The 18,289-nt window shown below is 47.7% G+C and overlaps 2 protein-coding genes and 1 non-coding gene across 5 annotated transcripts; 1 reads left to right on the forward strand and 2 right to left on the reverse strand.

Annotated features, from left to right (window-relative positions):
* Window positions 1-103: 103 nt before the first annotated feature.
* mcm3l (MCM3 minichromosome maintenance deficient 3 (S. cerevisiae), like) lies at window positions 104-9,318 on the reverse strand. Its single transcript, XM_064333839.1, has 17 exons — window positions 9,208-9,318; window positions 8,806-8,918; window positions 8,170-8,378; window positions 7,671-7,801; window positions 6,755-6,993; window positions 6,316-6,424; window positions 5,803-5,956; window positions 5,136-5,267; window positions 4,776-4,984; window positions 4,363-4,537; window positions 3,391-3,517; window positions 2,810-2,960; window positions 2,134-2,274; window positions 1,634-1,725; window positions 1,017-1,102; window positions 863-938; window positions 104-402 (listed from the first exon to the last, which is right to left on the reverse strand). Exons 1-17 carry the CDS (start codon window positions 9,277-9,279, stop codon window positions 204-206), a joined length of 2,415 nt encoding a protein of 804 aa, XP_064189909.1. The 5' UTR covers window positions 9,280-9,318; the 3' UTR covers window positions 104-203.
* On the reverse strand, window positions 7,234-7,365 carry LOC135254334 (small Cajal body-specific RNA 8). Its single transcript, XR_010329847.1, has one exon. It is a non-coding gene; the product is annotated as a small Cajal body-specific RNA 8 (non-coding RNA).
* si:ch211-191a24.4 (uncharacterized protein LOC100150331 homolog) lies at window positions 8,648-17,808 on the forward strand. 3 transcript variants are annotated; one of them, XM_064333854.1, is made up of 4 exons: window positions 8,648-8,793; window positions 12,072-12,183; window positions 13,290-13,411; window positions 16,288-17,808. In XM_064333854.1, the coding sequence occupies exons 2-4, from the start codon at window positions 12,074-12,076 to the stop codon at window positions 16,989-16,991; spliced, it is 936 nt and encodes a 311-aa protein (XP_064189924.1). In that variant the 5' UTR covers window positions 8,648-8,793; window positions 12,072-12,073; the 3' UTR covers window positions 16,992-17,808. The 3 variants fall into 3 exon arrangements, with proteins under 3 accessions (XP_064189924.1, XP_064189923.1, XP_064189925.1); XM_064333853.1 differs by lacking the exon at window positions 8,648-8,793 and adding an exon at window positions 11,143-11,597; XM_064333855.1 differs by lacking the exon at window positions 8,648-8,793 and adding an exon at window positions 11,642-11,684.
* Window positions 17,809-18,289: the final 481 nt, after the last annotated feature.

Consider the following 18,289-nt stretch of genomic DNA (forward strand, 5'->3'; position numbering starts at 1 on the left):
GTGTGTGTGTGTGATCTCCATAGCCCTGCAGAGCTCCAGTAACAAACCCGCTTACCTGTCACACCTACAAACTATACACACAAAGCCAGAGAAAACAAACAAATTCACGTTCAACAATTTATTAAGTGATAAATTAGCGACACAAACATAGCGGCGCGGTCGAGTCGAGTCGGGCGGGGCGGGGGGGCCAGCGGACGGCCGTCTCAGATGAGGAAGACCACGTCCTCGGACACCATCACCTGGTTGTCGTCCTGCATGCGACCCAGGAGCTGCTCGACCTCGCGCTCCTCGAAGGGGTCGGCCTGGCCCCTGTTGACGTGGGCCAGGAGCTCCGGGACGGGGATGGACTGCGAGCGCGCGCCCTTAAACGCCTGCAGCAGGACAGCCTTAAATTCCCTCAGCCTGGACGGGGGGGGGGGTCATGGGGTCAAAGGTCACCAATAACAGGGCCCAAGATATTGGGGAAAACTACACCAAAGTCACCATGGAGACTGTTCAAATTCAACAGAACTGCTTCCTGTAATCCACCCTAATAGCCTACAGCTTCTACTGAATTAAACTAAACTCAATAGTACGGGAGTGCGTCTCGAGGTGTAGCCTGTAGAGTAAGGTCCACATGCTCATTACAAGCTACGATGTCAGTGGCGTGACCTTTGTCACGTCTCTCCCTCTCCATTTTGTCTCTACACTGTCTTGTCCAATAAAGCTGAAAAGGCATACATATAAAATACTACAATTGAAATCCATTATTTTCCCTCACTTCTCATCCAAATCATCTGCCCCACTCCCCCTTCCCCCACAAAAAAGAAAACTTCACGTGCATCGGAAAATTTTGAAATAAAATGAAGGAGGCGAGCCATACCGGTCTTTGCCACCCTCTGCCTTCCTCTGTGACTGCCTCAGCGGAGGGGGGGGTTTGGCTTTCTGACTGGGCTCCGCTGGGGGGAAGAACCAACATCAGCGTCACGGGACACGGACGCACGCGTCCCAAACCGATTTAGGTTTCATTCACTCACTCTCCGGCTCATCCTCGCTGAACACAAACGGGTCGTCACCGCCCTCCGTCACATCCGCGTCGTCCTTGGAGCGCCGAGAACTCTTCCTGAGAAGAATAAATCCAGCCTGGGTCATCACATGGAGATTAATCCAGCCTGGGTCATCACATGGAGACTTATCCAGCCTGGGTCATCACATGGAGACTTATCCAGCCTGGGTCATCACATGGAGATTAATCCAGCCTGGGTCATCACATGGAGACTTATCCAGCCTGGGTCATCACATGGAGATTAATCCAGCCTGGGTCATCACATGGAGATTAACCCAGCCTGGGTCATCACATGGAGACTTATCCAGCCTCCAGAAAGGAGTCCAATCAAGGTCCTCACCAATACATTAAATTTAAGATTTATAATTTATGAACAATTTCTCAAAATTCAGGGAATCATTTTCCAGCTTAAAAACTCCACCTACACTCAACTACCTGAATCCCACAATGCCACTGGCTTTTAATGATCCTGTTTTAACATTATTCTCTCAATATCACTCTTTACATTTCTACAAACGCATTACAACACATTTTGATCAAATCCAGTCAGTCAGCCGACCAATCAGTGCTCTCCGATGGCAGACTGACCTTGTGGTCCTCTGACTGTCCAGGTCTTGGCTCTGCGACCCCTCAACCTCCATGCTGTCCTCGGGAGCCTTCTTCTTCTCCTTCTCCAGAATCTATGAGACCATCAGCTCCCTCCTCTTAGCACAAAGCGGACCTCTCACCCAGATCAGCTTTGCAACACCCAATATTTCACATCTAGCACCTGCATTAAAAACCACTCAATGCACCTCAGCAACATGACAACCGCCTCCCATGGAGGGAAGAGGACACCTGTTAAAAAGGTGTGCATAGGATGTAGAAGGTAAGAGGATACCTGTTAAAGGTGCGGGTAGGATGTGGAAGGGAAGAGGCTACTGGTTAAAAAGGTGAGTAGGCTGCAGAAGGGAAGAGGATACCTGTTAAAGGTGCGGGTAGGACGTGGAAGGGAAGAGGATACCCGTTAAAAAGGTGTGAATAGGATGTAGGAGGGAAGAGGATACCTGTTAAAGGTGTGAGCAGGCTTGTGGACGGGACAGCGATACCTTTTTGAAGTAGGCGAACTGCATGAGCTCCAGGGCGGCCTCGGCGTCGGGCAGGTCGGTGGACTTGCTCATGCGGGCCTTGGCGTGCGCGGTGGCCAATCGGATCATGGTCTCCAGGGCTCGGGCAGTGACTGGCATCATCTGAGGGGACGGTACGGGCAATCACCACACGCACGCACGCACGCACGCACGGCCACATACAAAATCCTAGAAGTTTCTCGTTTACACTGGAATTTCAACATTTCATGGACAACTTAATCATGGCGTTTTGATGTTCCCGACTAATTGTTCGCCGCTGGGTCTCGAATTACAGATTTCAATTTCCAGGGGTGCTTACCTGGTGAAATAAGCTCGATTTAAAAAAGTAGCACCACAGATTGAAGTTAGGTGTAGGCAGCTGCATGCCTTCACCATTTTGCTTAAGCATATCTAGCATTATACACCAAATCAACTTAATAAACCAGGAGCTGCATCCGCCCATTGCCTTGATCGGACTCTTCGTCATGGCCAACACTGAGGCAGAAACCCAGCACAGACCTTACTAAGGCACAGAAAAATAGTAATGCTGAACTATACCATTTTACACTTACAAATACATACTTGAAGTATGATTAAAGTTTTATTTAGTGTACTCTTTTCCCCACATGGGAGGAGCAGCGGGCGCTGGAGGCTTTACCCGTGCGCTCTCCGAGTTGACTTGGTCGTGGCTGCGCAGCCGGGCGTACTGCTCAGAGATGTGATCGGACGCCTCCTGCGTCAGCACGGGCTTCACCAGCTTGGCCACGTGGATGTACTTCTTGATGAACTCCATGGTGACCACCTTCTCCCTGTCAAACGGGGGGCCCAAGCAGACGGTCATCGCTTTGGGCTGAAAATTTTGGGCTACTGCTCAGAACGGGGCGGGGCAGCCAATTTCACTCCAAATAAGGGGGGGAAATTAAGCGGAATTCAGTTTGCTAATTAACAAGCCCAGGTCAAAACCTAGTATATGGCTGGACCCAACACACTTAATCTGGCCGACCAATGGTGTCACTCCACTCACTCAGTCACTCAGTCACAGACATTCGGGTTTAAAATTTAAAAAAATAATGCACCCAGTGTTCTATGGATATTCCTGATGTACTAGCCGAATTTGAGTTAATTTACAGAGCTGACAGGATTGACAATTAACCCCCTAGCCCACCCCACCCAGCACTTCCCCCACACCCTAACGTGCAAAACCACATGCGCTGGCTGAACCGGGACCAAAACGGTTACTTTTTCTTGCGGTGCCCGTAGAGAATGTTGTCCTTTTTCTCGTAAACCTGCAGCTCCTGCTCTGCAATCTCCGCGGCGTTGGGGTCGTCGGTGGCGAACACGTCAACCGTGCAGCCCAGCGGCATAGCTGCAAGGGCAAGAGACCCCCCCGATCTGAATCCCATAATCACAAACCCCTGTAAAGGTCGTGATCCATATTCCACACAGGTCATTTTCCAAACTCAAAAAGGTAATCAACCACATCCCATAATCTCCAACCACATAAAAATCATGCTCCATATCCCAAGACTGTGAATCATTGCCTATAAGGGTCAAGATCCACACTCAAATCTCAGCCTTTTAAGGATCATGCTTAATAAAAATAAATTTTTTTTAAAAACCCCACAAGAACTTTCTAATCCCACTTGTTTAGACACCTACCCCTAGCCCGGTTTCCCGGTCCCATACTTTTCATGAAAAGTACATTCTAATAAAAACGTTTTTGTACTGCTTTTTATAATCTTATTATCTTCATCGTCGTCATCCCTGGATCAGAATTCAGCCATACTTGCACATTACACTAGCAGTACACTGCAGGACCCGCCACTTCAGACCTACAGACTGTTTAAAAACAGCTCTTACGCAGGAGTGCTGCCACACGACTCTGTGCATCTCAGCAGGCACCCTTACGTCTCAGCTCCATGGATTACGCACTCAATCTGCACGCCACAACGATCAAGGAGTCTGCGCAGCTGGACGGTGCATCAGGCCGCATTACGTACATCACTGCAGAGCAAATACCGCTGGAGCCAGACATGGAACACTCGACAGCTCATTCGTAACTACCAGGGATCTCAGCAGCTCAAATAAAAGTTCATCGCGTCTGTGGATTTATTCTGTGTCTGACCTCTTTGAAGCCGGCCATCCAAGCTCAAAACACCAGGAGCTCCCCAGCAGCGATACACCATCCGATCCCCCCCCACCCCCTCGTACCCGTGCCCTCCTGCTCTCCGGGGGTTCGGTATCGGTGCATGCGGAGGACGTGCTCGGAGATCTGGCGGTCGCTGTCCGGGTCCATCTGGTCGAGCACGATGAACAGCAGGTCGAACCGGGACAGCAGGGAGTCCTGCAGGCCGATGTTCTCCATCGGCGTTTTGTACTGGTCGTACTGCGGGCGGAAAGGGAAAGTCTCATCGTTACCGCCAACAAACAAAAGTACTGTGACATGGCCTAAAACACAAAGATGGGGGAAGAGCTTTCTATCCAGAAGATACTGCATCATAGAATCACAGAATATCAAATAGAATTCAGATACGCCAAAGAAAATGAAAACAATTTATTTTAAAAATATAATTTTTTAAAAAAGGTGGATCCAAAATGGGTCCGTGGTGCACCACGCGTCTCACCCTCCCATAGACGGGATTGGCGGCCGCCAGCACGCTGCAGCGCGCGTTGAGGCGGGCCTGGATGCCCGCCTTGGAGATGGTGACGCGGCCCTGCTCCATGACCTCGTGGATGGCGGTGCGGTCCATGTCCGACATCTTGTCGAACTCGTCGATGCACACGATGCCCCGGTCGGCCAGCACCATGGCCCCCGCCTCCAGCCGTCGCTCCCCTGGGCGCAGGAAACGAGGAAATCTTTTTTTAAAAAGCAACGATGAGCCACACGTTCCACCCGAAGCACTTCCTCCCTCCGAGACCCGTAATGCCCATATTAGCGGTGTCAAGTAGCAGCAGTGACGTCAGAATAAGGAGTCGTGTGATACCCGTCTCCTGATCGGTGGTCACGGCGGCGGTCAGACCCACTCCGGACGACCCGCGTCCCGTCGTGGGAATGGCCCGCGGGGCGGTGAACAGGACGTAGCGGAGGAGCTGAGACTTCGCCACGGAGGGGTCACCTGCAACCCCAAAACAGGTGCAAGAGCATTACAGGTCACCTGTAACCCCAAAACAGGTGCAAGAGCTTACAGGCACTGTAACCCAAAGTGCAGAGCATAAGGTCATGTACAAAAAGGCAAGATTACAGCGTCACCTGTAACAAAACACAACATACAAGTCACCTGTAACCCAACAGATGCAACCTTACAGGTCCCTGTAACCCAACAGGTGCAAGCTAGGCAGGCCCAGTGCAGACAAATCACATGCAAAATATTAAAAGCGATTAAAACATCACACAATCTCCAGACAACTCAAAGCCCAGGAGCAAGCCTAGCACGTCCAAAAACTCCTGAACAAACAGGTAGACTCGGAGACCAGACTCAGAGGCTCTCGGTCGCTAGGGGTTTAAAATACTGTACTCGATACACAACGCAGGAAATGACATGCTAGCACGTCTCCCGTTAGCCAGACAGACACAGGCCACTTATTACCATTCTAAAAGTAACACCCAGGAAAGTAGCTGAAAGAGCCAAGAGGACACACACAGACGCTCACCAATCAGCAGTATGTTGATGTCACCTCTGATGCGCGTCCCGTTCTCCAGATTGGTTTCGTTTCCGCCCAGCAACAGACAGAGGATGGCTTTCTTGATGTACTCGTGGCCATGGATACTGGGTGCCAGAGACCTGCTGAGATGCTCAAACACATCCTGCCCAAGAATACACAATTTTACTTTTCTTTTTACTGAACTGAAATGGATGCACCTGAAAATCTCAAACTGAAATGCAGCTGCACCCCTGCAACTGGAGCACAAGCAGCTGCATGGGCTCCTGTGGCGTCTACAATCACAAGTTGCACATCGCATTTTTATAGGACGCTGCATTACAGCAGTGGTGCCAAACCCCAGCTCCTAAAAGTCCTGCAGGGTTTCTGTCCAACCCTAAAAAAAAAAGCACACCTCATTCACCAGCTAAAGAGCTCATTGAGTTGCTAATTAGTAGAATCAGCAGTGTCAAATTCAGCAGTATACTTTGTAGAAAAAAAATAAAAAAATCCCTCCTCGCTCACTTTAGAATGGGCTTTGCAGAACTTCTTGATCTTGCTCACATCGTCGGCAGAAAAGTTTGGGACGATCTCTTTGCTCATGAGCTTGATGTTATTGGCCAGCATGATCGTCCTGTTTGGGGAGGAGGAGGGGGGAGGAACAGGAGAGTGCAAAAAAATAATATAAAAACAAAGCGTGTGCAACAGCAACACCTGAAACAAAAACAGCATGCTCGTCCAGGGGTCCCAGCACATGGCAGCTCTGTTTGGTTCCCTGCCACCACCAAATTTGCACTAGAAATATGCATAATGTTCACAAAAACACTGCACTCACACACTGAAGAGGGAAACTGCATAAAAGCAGTCATGTTGATTTAGTGCAGGATACTTAAAAGATCGCTTAAAACACTACGGCATCTCCGTATGTGACCCCCACCCCCCGCCCGGCCCCGGGCCATCTCACCTGAAGGTGCCGGAGGTGAAGCCCCCCTGTTTGGCAGGGAGGCAGCGGTACACCCCCACCACCTGCACCCGGTCCCCCGGCTTGACCTTGTCCACCAGGTCGTCGTTGATGACGATGTCGACGGAGCGGGGCAGCTGGCCGGCGGGGGCCTTCTCCGGCATCTCCTGGATGGTGACGGTCTGGTGGTCCTTATAGGTGCAGAGCCCAAACTCCGTCTCCAGCGGGTTATTCTCCTCGTCCTGCGGAGGCACGGCCGCTCAGGAGGAGATGCACAAGCGTGCACGCACAGGTTCGCTCACACACAGGCACAGGCACACACACAAACCGTGCACGCACACACGGGCACACAGGCGCACACACAAATATCAACATTGACAGTTACGAAGACATTTATTCAGTTCTGCATTACCAACTCATATTGTTTTAAAAACTTTAACATGCTTCATTGTAGAGCACACACACACACACAAACACGCATCAGGTGTCTGCTCCGTATCTGTCTGTGGCGATTTCCCTCACGTCGCCCCAGTCAAAGCAAAGCAGGGATTGCTCTGGGGAGGGTTAGTGACGGACAGGCCACTGCTCAGGACAGCCCAGGTATCGCCCTCCCACAACATACATCATGCCAACGATGAACTGCCCCTGGAAGTACTCAACGTGCAGTACAGTACTTTTGCCTCATGTGTTTTAACTCAACACGTAAAGATTAAAAAACAAAAAAAAAAAACCGGCTTGTTAACTGAGACCTGCAAGAAACACACCGGGTGTGTGTATGCGTCTTGGGCCTGCGGTGTTAATGCAAGACGCATTGCCTCAGCCTCACTATGCAAGGGCATCGACGGGACCAAAATGCAGCCGAGCTGAAGCAGGGGTGGCGCTGCGAGAAGCAGAATGCAGGTGGGGGGGGGGACCACACCTTGGTGGGGTAGATGGCGCTGGACGGGAACGCGTCCAGCGACGTGAGGTCCGTGTACTTGCGCTCCAGGGTTTTCTTCGTGGCGGGGCAGTAGTGCACACTCCTGGTGATTTTCGGCCTCACCAGTGAGCCTGATACAGAAGGGGAGAGGGAGGGATTATTTTAGAGAGGAGGGGAGGGGAGGGGAGGGATGCCCCATTTAGCTATGATTCAGACCAGTCATCTCTGCTTTCATGGATCTCAGATGAAGAAAGTCATGTTATAACTAGGAAGAAATTTAGAGCAAATCCCATACAAGTGTGCGCGCATGTTGGCCAAATTTGAGTGTCACAACAGCACACTGCAGGTAGAAAACTAGACAAGGATGACAGTTAATGAATTACAAACCAATCTCTGTCCCAAATGTAGTCTGAGGCCAGTATGCTTTATTTGCATGCAAGCTGAAGAATTCAGAAAAATGTTATACTGAAAAGATTACATTTTATTGTAATTAACTTACATTTGGTCACGATTCCCTCCACGCAGACCAGGTTACCAAGAAACCGAGCTGCCAGTGTACGAGGAGAAACGTGCTTGGATCCAAAACTCCCCTCGAACCCCACATGGAACTCATCGAACTGCTTGGCGTAAGTTCCGTCGATGGACGCCACCAAGTCTTTCAAAGCGCCTTGAAAAGCCGCAAGTTCCCTGAATGCATCGTTGAGCAATCTGAAAAGAAATGCTGCAGTAACTTAAAAAAAAAAAAGTTTTCAAAAAGTCAGCAATTAATATGAATGGAGCAAAGATAGTATCAAAATAAAACATCGATTTTAGATGCCTGCTACAGCCCATTTTTACTCACAAACGCACTGGTTTCACTCTGAAATATCAAACGTAATGATTTACTCAGCTATGGATCTACCGTCTCTTAGCTGTTCAGTCCAACCCGAACAAAGCACACCTCATTCAACAGCTGGAGAGCTCATTGAGCTGCTAATCAAAAAAATCAGGGTGTGCCAGATTTAGTGTTGAAATTAAAACCTGCAGGATGGTAGATCTCCAGGAACAGGGTTGAGCAGACAGTGGGCAGAACTCAATTAGCATTCATAACGTGCAAAAGGATTTGCCACAGAACCCGTGCAAGGTGAATACCCACGCCTTGGCCCGTTTTTCGTTCTTTCTTCGCAAATCGTTGACGTTCACGATGAGGCGACATCCATATTCGGTAACCATACCTCTGACTTTCTCATGATAAATTCCTTGATCTTGCTGCCAAAAGGGGGGGGTATAAGTATAAGTATTGATAACGTTATTGCGTTATATACGAAGCCATGAAACTTATTTCCCATTTGTCACGGTTTCTTCATGAGATCAAAAGCGTCAGCGTTTAAAATAGTCTACAATATCGACCCAATTCTACATCGTTAAACATTGTTATGGCATAGATTATCATAATTAAGGAATACAAAAAAACATCAACATGGCCAGGTTCAGTACTTTTAAAATGTTGCCAACGTCGTAATTATAAATAACAACTGGAATCAAGAACGTTACTAACATCATCATCCAGAAAGTCCAGGTACTCCCGCTGTGCCTCCCGTAGCTCGAGATCTTCAAACCCAGTATCCATGTCGTTAGCAGTCTTACCTTCTGGGGGAGATTACCGGAATTTGTAGTGAATTTGAAAGAGTCGGGTCAAAGGTCGTTTCTTATTTAACATATTTTTATAGTTTACTTCGATTCCAGATGACCTGAACTCACAATTAATAGTTTCCCCCACTTGTTTATTTCGCGTATTATTCCTGTTTCACCATTCAAAGACATCGTCTGTCCAAAATTATAGGTTGTGTTTGCATGTGGTTCAAAATATGTCATCAGATTAGTAAATAGAAAGCAGACTTCACTAACGGAGTAAACCGAATCAAGATTTGATCCATAGTGTGATATGACATTTTACTGACGCTGGACCAGAGGTGCCCGACCCTGGTTCTGGAGATCCACATAGTGCGCTGAATGTGCTGTTTCGCGGCCCTCAATTGGTCAATTAAAACAGTTTACCACAAAGGCAATTCGCATCGCCTGATCTAAGAACTACCATCCTCAACACAACTCCAAACAGAATTGCTGGTAAAAAATAGCCAGTGCCACATATTCACATATGATTTTTAATATAATTTCTTGTGCATTTTTGCTATCTGCAAAATTTGGGAATTGGGTGCAAAGGTCTAAAATCTAAGGATATACGCTGTTTTTGTTTAATTTATACCAAGTTGCTTCAGAAACTGCACATTGCTTTGAGGAGAAATTCTGTCCAGACCCTTTTGTTGTTGGTAAATGCCACGATGATCAGGATTAACATGTATGAGTTGTTACAGACAACAGTATCTAGTAGCCAACAGACAAGGTGATACTGACTGATATAGTACTGAATTATGGCTTTTATCAGACCCACTCAGATGCTCTAAAATTTGCCATTTCACCCTAATAGCCAGCTGTATTGGTAATACAGAACTTGGAACTGTAAGAGTCCCTCATTTCATTTTACTGTGCAGAATTAAAGATCATCCACCAGAGGGCATCAAAGAGCATCTACACAAAAAAAAATGCTGTTTACTACTTCAGTTACTGCTTTGACATGTAATGATATAATTACTTGCGTATACTTGAATTGCATTTAAATGACACTTTTCATTTCGAGTTCTTGTTAGCCTGGTTTAGGTGATGAGATCCATCTCATATATCGTGGTGTGATATTTCCTAAAGACCGCTTGTCTGATTTGGTCGAAGGCTTGGACTTGTAATTCTCTTGAGGGACAGTGCACTTTTCCCGTGACAACGTCAAACCACTGTACTGGTTATTTTCATAATGGCAGGAAATTCCTGAAATGCATAATCTTTCCGTTGTTCTCTGGTTTCGTGACTCCTCCACGTTATTCCACACAATATAAACTCTTTATAATCCTACAGGGGGGGAAAAAATAATCCAGAGGCTTTATTTGAAAAGTAACTGCTGGTACAATAGGGATGAAAACTATAGGTGGAACTGCAAAAAAAATCCCCTTTGCGCTTAGATTTCTGCAGTCGTTTTACCATTATGTCAGTCTCAGAAACAATTTTTTAAAAATGTTATCGGGACAAACATTTATTTATTTTTTTTAATTCACAATTTTTAATTCATGCAGGGAATCACAGTTAGTGGTCTACACATGCATATGCTAGCTCTGAATTCGCTGTAATTGCAAAATGCAAGATATGTGCAAAACGATTAGAAGTAGCGGAGTAGACATAACAAAGTAGCCCTTGACATGGTGAATCGCCCAGACAATTCACTCGCTGTCATCTCAATTGGACCATTGAATGACAACAGTAGCTCAGTGTCCTCTCTTCTGAAAAAGTTTGATTGCGGTCAAGCCACCGCCACCTACGAAACTTGACCGTCACCGTCATTTAAATTCGTGCTGTCGTATTTTTTCACTACGCAACTGGTAGGGTTAAAAGAAACAGCCCAGAGCACCCATTTGAGCTTTACGGACCTCGGCTACAATGGTCGTTCAGTGTTGGCGGCGATGGCCCTGAGATGACACAAAGCATTTGATTCAAATGACAGTTTTTGCAGTCACATCAGATAGCGGTCATCGTTTTTTATAAACAAAAGACTAGTGTTGCACGAAGTGTTTTTTGTTTTTGTTTGTTTTTTGTTGTTGTAATTTTAACCGAAGTGACTTCCGCCGTACTACGGTTGTATCTGTTGCCACACCTGAGACGCGTCTTCCTTACCTCATACCTGAGATAGCGCCTCCCTTTGCTCTCTCTTTCTCTCTCTGGGTGGGGTACCAAAACACCAGGTGATCGCGAGATCTCGGGGGCGCACAATGGTGATTCACTGAGAGGTTTAATTTTCGGTTTTACTGTAAAAACAAAACAGAACGAGAACTGCCACACAAGTTGGTGAGTAGCTTTTAATTCTGTTAAATGGGTGTCGTTTTTTGTTGTTGTTGGCAATTACCCTCGTTGCGCTGGACGAGCGTCGATACGGTAAGTATTTTAATACCTGAAGTATGAGGGGAAATACTCCGATTTACTTTCGCCTTTCTATACGCAGCAGAAAACTAGCGTGGGCTAGTCTTCCCGTTGCGTTTTGCATGTAGAACAACTTTACATGCTTAGCATATGTGAAACTTTTTTATCTTTGGTTAGAATTCGTTGTGGTTCGTGATCTGGTTTGAGTAGGACAAGTGTTCAGAGAATACGGATTGTATTGATCGAAGTTAAAAGCATATACGCAAGTGTTACGTTTGTTTTCGGGGGTAAATTCAAATCAGACGATTTGACGTGTTTTGTCGTGTTGTACGGGCTGAGAAGTTATAAGGGTCACATACGGGATTGAACAAAAGCTGTTTGAGTGTATCTGTTCTTTTATAGACATGAGCCAGCCGTCAAGACCGCACAGAGGGCAGCGAGACAGGAACGGTGACGCCCGGGAACACAGGGACCGGAGGGACCCGCACAATGGACGTCCGCCGTCGAGTGAGAGGTCAGTGCTGTCTTACAACCGGACCTGTAATGTACTTATTTAAAGAAGTGACGTTTCTTCTGTGCGCACAGTAGTCAGTTAGCCTGACGTCAGACTCAGTCTTCACATCGAGCATAACTGTAATTTACAGTTTCGTAAGAAGAGAATGGCCTATACTCATACATTCTCGTGTTAATGATTTTTTATATTCCCCAACGGACAGCGGCATTATTTCACTCCTGGTCATGTTCCCCGTACAGTCATCATTGACAAAAGATTCATCCGGCCACACAAGGGCTTTTGAGTGATGGCATTGGCCTTTGCGTTGACATTGTTATGGTCTGGACAGTGTTCCCTGACAGAATGGCAAAGATTTCTGTTTTGTTTTATTTTTTGCACCGAGAGTCAGAATATGCTTCAAGTCTCGTATTATCCAAGGAGGGCTTTCTTCTCCTGCTTTGCATCCTGTGTGCCCGAAACCCAGTGGATAAAAGAATGAATGACTGGTGACACACCTGAGGCTAATGTCAGCAACCTGTTTGCAGGGAGACAGTGGGCTCCCGCAAGCATTTCATTTATTAATTTCATTTAATGTTTATTTTTATGATGACAGATGCAGTTCACATAGACAATTGCAAATCAATTATCCCATTTCGGTTAATGCATCACAGCGTTTGTAGCTTCTGCCCATTTCCATTAGCCGCTTCTAGATTGACGGAAGAAAGTAGCGTTAACCGTCCTTTTCCTCGCCTTTGCTTATTGGTTAGCAGCTGTGCGCGCGCTGCCTGCGTTAAATAGCTGTTGAGGTTTGTGTGGGCGGACCGGAGGTCCTTGGGGAATAATCGGTTGCTGAGGCCATGGTCTACTGCAGTACTTTTCTACAGCGCCAGCCCAGGTTATATGTCTTCAGACAAAAAAAAAAGAGAGCACCCTTTGACTTCTGCCCACCGACCCCCTAATTACAACTGCGGGACGTCCCGGCCTCGGCTGTCTGGTCCCCTGCAGAGTTCCTGCTAAACTCTCTCTCTGAAAACAGGGACATCAGCCCTCGATGTGTCTGCGTCCGACGTGCAGTTTTTTTAAAACTAAATGAACAGGAAGGCAACCCCCTCTCCTTCCTGTGCCAGGTCCTCCACCCAGCCCCCGTACTACCCCCGGAGGAGCTCCACCCCCCCTCCCAGACATCACCGGGGCACCGCCAGAGAGGAACCCCAGGAGTCCAAATGCGCTCACATCTGCTCCAGGAGAGGTGGGTCATTATTGTAATTTTTTTTGGGGGGGGGGGGGGGCGTGTGCAGGTGTCACAGACTCACGTGTTAGTTTCTGTCCGCTGCTGGTGTGATGCACTGTGAAAGACTGTCCCTGATGAGATGCTCTGTGAAAGATCGATCAGAGACCTACACTGTCTTCCCTTAAGATCCAAACCATCCCAGACCAGGATGTGGAACATGCAGTTTTTACCCATTAAGAGTTCAGAGGTCCTGTGGCAGGACCCGGTGTGGAAAACGCTGACACAGTGTTTCAGCAAAACGGGCACCAGCACTACTCCGAGGACGATTCGCTAAAACTACACAATCCACTGGATAGTCCTCTAAATGAAGTACGAATAGTGCTACTTGTTAACACATTGAAGTGTGTTTTAATAATTACTGGATTGGAATAGGGACAGCACCTCCAGTAAGAAGAATATTTGTGATTCCCACACAAAATTCGCCGACCCAAGCTGTTGGTTGCGGGCTAACTCTGAGGCCTAACATCTTTTTAGCTGCGTTCTGTTGATAAAAAAATACACCTCCAAAATAATCAACGTCTTTTCCATTTTGACGCATGAGGAACCATAACTTCCCAGCATGTGCTGTTCTCTTCCGTCCTGCATGCTGGCTATTTCTGACACATTTCCCCGTGCTGTCTGAACACGCCCTATGATACTTAACCTGGGATTCTCCACTCCCACACGACTGGATTTACAGGTTTCTGCCTTCTGGGTACACACACACACGCAGGCACAGACATTCACATACACACACACACACACACTCTGTGCTCCTCTGTTACAATCACAACCCTTCGGTATGGGTGTCGGATAGCAAATACAGAAAGAAGGGAGAAAAGAACAAGAGAATAAAAAATCCACATCGCAAATTGCACTTGTTCACAGGAGCTGCAGTGTAGGGTGTAATGCGATTAAAGCCGTGTGAATGTTGGGAGGATTGAGGCTCTTGTGATTGGTCCGCGTGAGACCCCCCCCCAAAAGCCATAGGCTCGCTGTCGTGGCTCTGCGGACGGAGTCTTCTCGCCTGTCAGCATTCCTGAGTCATGTGACCAGCTACGCAGCAGGCATGGGGGAAGTACAAGGGTACAAAGACTAAATGAGCACCTGCGTGCCAATCGGGTGGCCAGCATTGAAAGAGGAAACCTGGATTCCCTAAGCACTCCATTTTGTCCCCGGCTCGACAATTTTTTTTGTCTGAAGGATTTTTTTCTGTGTGCTTTGTCGGGAGAGTAAAGTTATCAATTCCCAGAAAAATGGCCATCCAACACCTTGGCTGCTGAATCATCTCCAACATTTGATTGGCAAATAAAATAAAAGTGAAAGAAAATGAAATAAATTTTTTTAAAGAAGTACTGTGATATACGCACGTGCACTGTGAATCTCTCGGCAGTGTGGGGGAGTGGGGGGAGGGTCTGGGAGGCTGCAGGTTCATATCCAGGCACTGCCATTATATCCCTGAACAGGGCTGGTTGTAGGTGCTGGTTTTTCTTTTACCCCAGCACTATGACACCTGATTCTACCGGGTAACTAACCACGGTCTGCGATGAAGAACTCGGTGCGCAGAATCACGCGTCTCAGAGCTGGGCTAAAGCAAAAACCCGCACCCACATCGGCCCTTTCTCAGATAGGACTCGATACCCTCGCCCTTGAGCGTATGCTTAACCTTAATTGCGGCACTAAAACATCCAACTGCTAAGCAGCTGATAATATATTGCGACACTTCACCCCCCCCCCCCTTCCCACATTGCCCTTCTCCCCTCAGCAGGGCTACATGTATAAGAATGTGGGAATTTTGTTTATGATTGTTTCTCAACCACCCCCTTCCCTCCCCACCCCCCTCCCCCCCCCCAGAAAGTGTCTGGAAAGCACTGAATGCCTCATTAATTCACTTTGCCCCTGGAGCAGTCCGATCCCCAGTGTACCTACGCGAGGCAGTCCGACCGTTACATTAAAAAATGTGCCTCTTCGGTGGGGTTCCACAGTGATCTGGGGCCCTGGAAGAACGCGGACAGAGAGTAGTGCCATCCGCATTGTTTACCTTCCTTAGAAGGAAGTCTCCCTTCGTATTTGCTGCTGTCATGGAACTAGTCCGGGCGCTGTAGTCGGGCGCTGTGGTTGCTTAGCAACTGTTGGCAGGGTGTCAAAGCAACAGCGGTAAAAGACTGTAGCGGTGCACTTTGTTCCTGTGGAGTTCCCACTCCCGTCGCTAATCGCTAAAAGGCTACACAGAGCTTTCTAAACAGTCCCTCTAATCACTTAACCTCTTTTGCATATTCATATTTTTGTGCTTTTGACCAAGGGAAGGGGATCCCATTAGCGATCTGGCGGCTGTGACACAAACAGGATTTGCGTAACGCAGCCTAGGTTTCCTTGGAGAGAGAACGGCCTGGCTCAGACTGCGAAGGAATGAGGACGAGGGCGGATTTTAAAAGTGGCATTTGGTTCCTGTCGGCACGGGACTGTGGGTACAGACAGAGGCCACGTCCAGCTGGTTTTTAATCAGAATGCGGATTAGTACTGCTGTAGGACCCCTGACCTGTCCCAAACACAGCTGTCAACAAGCTTGAGCCTTCCCAGTCTCGGTGCTTGTCGGACCAGATTAAAATACGTGCTGGGCTGCCTGCAGCATATCAAAAAAATGAAAATTCTAAACATTTAATTCAGGAGGTTGTCTTAATTTGTGCATGATTCATTTAACTGTTTTATGAACGAGTGTTCAAAGAGGGACGATCACTGGGTTAAGGACTTAGGCCTCAGTTAAAAGCGAGTTCCAGATTAAGCTCACGGTTTCCATGGTTCCTCCCGCCTGTGTTAACTTGACTTGCGTGCGTGTGCGTCTCTGTGTTGCGCAGGCATCATGCTGATCTGCGCAGTCCTGACCAACGCGCTGGTGCTGATCTGCGTGGTGGCGGCGCAGATGGTGATGTCGGGCATGTCGGCCATGGGCGGCCTGGCGGCGGGCGGCTTCGACATCAACTCGGCCTACACGCCCTTCGAGGGCACGGAGCTGCAGCAGGTGCGCGACCTGGACATGCAGTACAGCCAGATGAGGGCGCCGGGCATCTACGGGGGCGTGGCCTTCAGCCTGACCATGGGCGTGACCTCGCTGCTCTTCGTGGTGTCGGGGAACAGACCCGCCCACCGGCTGTCGCCCAAACTGCTGGTGGCGCAGTTCGTGTTCCAGCTGGTGGGCGCCGTGGCCTACGTGGTGGCCGTGGGGCTCTACCTGCACTTCGTCATCACGGTCAACGCCACCGACGTGTGCAAGAAGCGCGAGCGGCTGTACGCCCGCCAGGGCTACACCTGGATGAACTGCGACGTGGGCGGGGCCGACGCCGCCGTGGCGCTCTTCAGCCTCATCACCGCCATCCTCTTCGCCGCCGGCTGCGTGCTCACGGGCCAGACCATCCGCGGCATCCGCCGGTACCGGCAGGATAAGGAGCGCTACGAGGCCGGCCGGCGGGGCCAGGAGAACCCCCTGCGGAACCAGGAGAGCGCGCCGCGGCCCGCCAACCCCCAGAGGGCGCCACTGAGGTCCGACGACATCTCCATCTGACCCGGGACGCCGTCGCCGAAATTTCCTGAAAAGTGACTTTTATTTTCTGAAAAAAGTGACTGTGTCTTTGTGCCTCATTTTTAAAAACCGTTCACTGTATGAATTTTAAGACTCTTTTTTTTTTTCCTCCCCCACCTTGCAGCTGGGAGACTGGAAATGACCTGTAGACATTTTCCCTTCCCTGTGAGATTCGCCTTGTACAGAAACCAACTTGCATTTAGAGCACTGCAGTAAAATTGCTTTGGAGCGCTCCTAACATTAGCTTTTGCTTATGCGGACGGTAGCCACCCAGGTGGATGTTTCTGGGTGCTGATTTTCTTTGTCTGTAAAAGTGGTAATCGCCTGATTGGTCCAGAAGGACCAATCACAGGACGGCAGGGTTTCCAATGCAGCCAAACTGCATAGTTCTGTTTCGTGCATATCGCTGCTGTTTCCATTTGCCTAATGAACATTTAAACCGGGTATTTAGCATTTTAAAGAACCGAGCTTAGTAAACATTGTTCTGGCTTTTTTATAGTTTACTAATTTGCACAAAATTGGGATTTTGATATTATGAATTGCATAAACTCATAGCAATGGAAACATTTCTAGAAACTGTATAGTAGTTTTATGTTTTTAATGAATAACAAAGTTAACAGACAATGTACAGTTGAGTCACTTTTCTTGTTTTTATGTCACAAAATAAGTGAACTTTACCCTCAGGAAGAAATAAAAGCTATTCCTTTTTAAATTTGGGCCATGTTTTGACTACCCGAGGACCATAGTATTGCATTATTTCATCCAGAACAAATGACTTATATAAAATATTTTACAGAAATTCCCTGCTTTTTTGTGAATATTTTAGTGCCTTGTGTTTTATTATTAAAGAATATTGTGTGACATTCCTGGAACAGACTCTGCAAAAATTGTTTCACATAACCTGTGGAAGATTTGAGACAACAGCTATGGTGAAAAACAATGTTAGGAGCAGATCAGCCTAACTGTGTAGCCAATCAGATATAACCTCTGGGATGTTATCACTTCCCAGAAGTTTTCCATTCGTAACACCCTGAGGTCAAAGGTTAAAATCACACCAGGAATAATAAAAATATTAGACTGTAGTTGCATCACCTTTCTCTATAATAATAATAATATAAAAACAGCACGGAGCTCCACCAATCAGAGTGCATTTGTTGCAACCAGCTGAACAACGCCAATGCTGATTGGTGGCTGATTTCAGGCTACAATATTCCAAGATCCCAAAAAGGTATTTTTGTAACTAAATTGTCGCACCTAAAAAATGGTTTCAAAAAGTATCA

This window comes from Anguilla rostrata, chromosome 4, assembly GCF_018555375.3.
Source record: "Anguilla rostrata isolate EN2019 chromosome 4, ASM1855537v3, whole genome shotgun sequence".
Lineage (NCBI taxonomy): Eukaryota > Metazoa > Chordata > Actinopteri > Anguilliformes > Anguillidae > Anguilla > Anguilla rostrata.

What these genes read in the sequence shown, in the direction of transcription:
- mcm3l (XM_064333839.1), bottom strand. Translation starts at nt 9,279, where the DNA reads ATGGATACTGGGTTTGAAGATCTCGAGCTACGGGAGGCACAGCGGGAG. An exon ending in TCTGCAAAGCCCATTCTAAA is followed by an intron (nt 5,957 to 6,315) that starts GTGAGCGAGGAG and finishes ATTCTTGGGCAG; the next exon opens with GATGTGTTTGAGCATCTCAG. An exon ending in TACGGGCACCGCAAGAAAAA is followed by an intron (nt 2,961 to 3,390) that starts GTAACCGTTTTG and finishes CCCGTTTGACAG; the next exon opens with GGAGAAGGTGGTCACCATGG.
- si:ch211-191a24.4 (XM_064333854.1), top strand. Translation starts at nt 12,074, where the DNA reads ATGAGCCAGCCGTCAAGACCGCACAGAGGGCAGCGAGACAGGAACGGT. An exon ending in CGTCCGCCGTCGAGTGAGAG is followed by an intron (nt 12,184 to 13,289) that starts GTCAGTGCTGTC and finishes TTCCTGTGCCAG; the next exon opens with GTCCTCCACCCAGCCCCCGT. An exon ending in TCACATCTGCTCCAGGAGAG is followed by an intron (nt 13,412 to 16,287) that starts GTGGGTCATTAT and finishes TGTGTTGCGCAG; the next exon opens with GCATCATGCTGATCTGCGCA.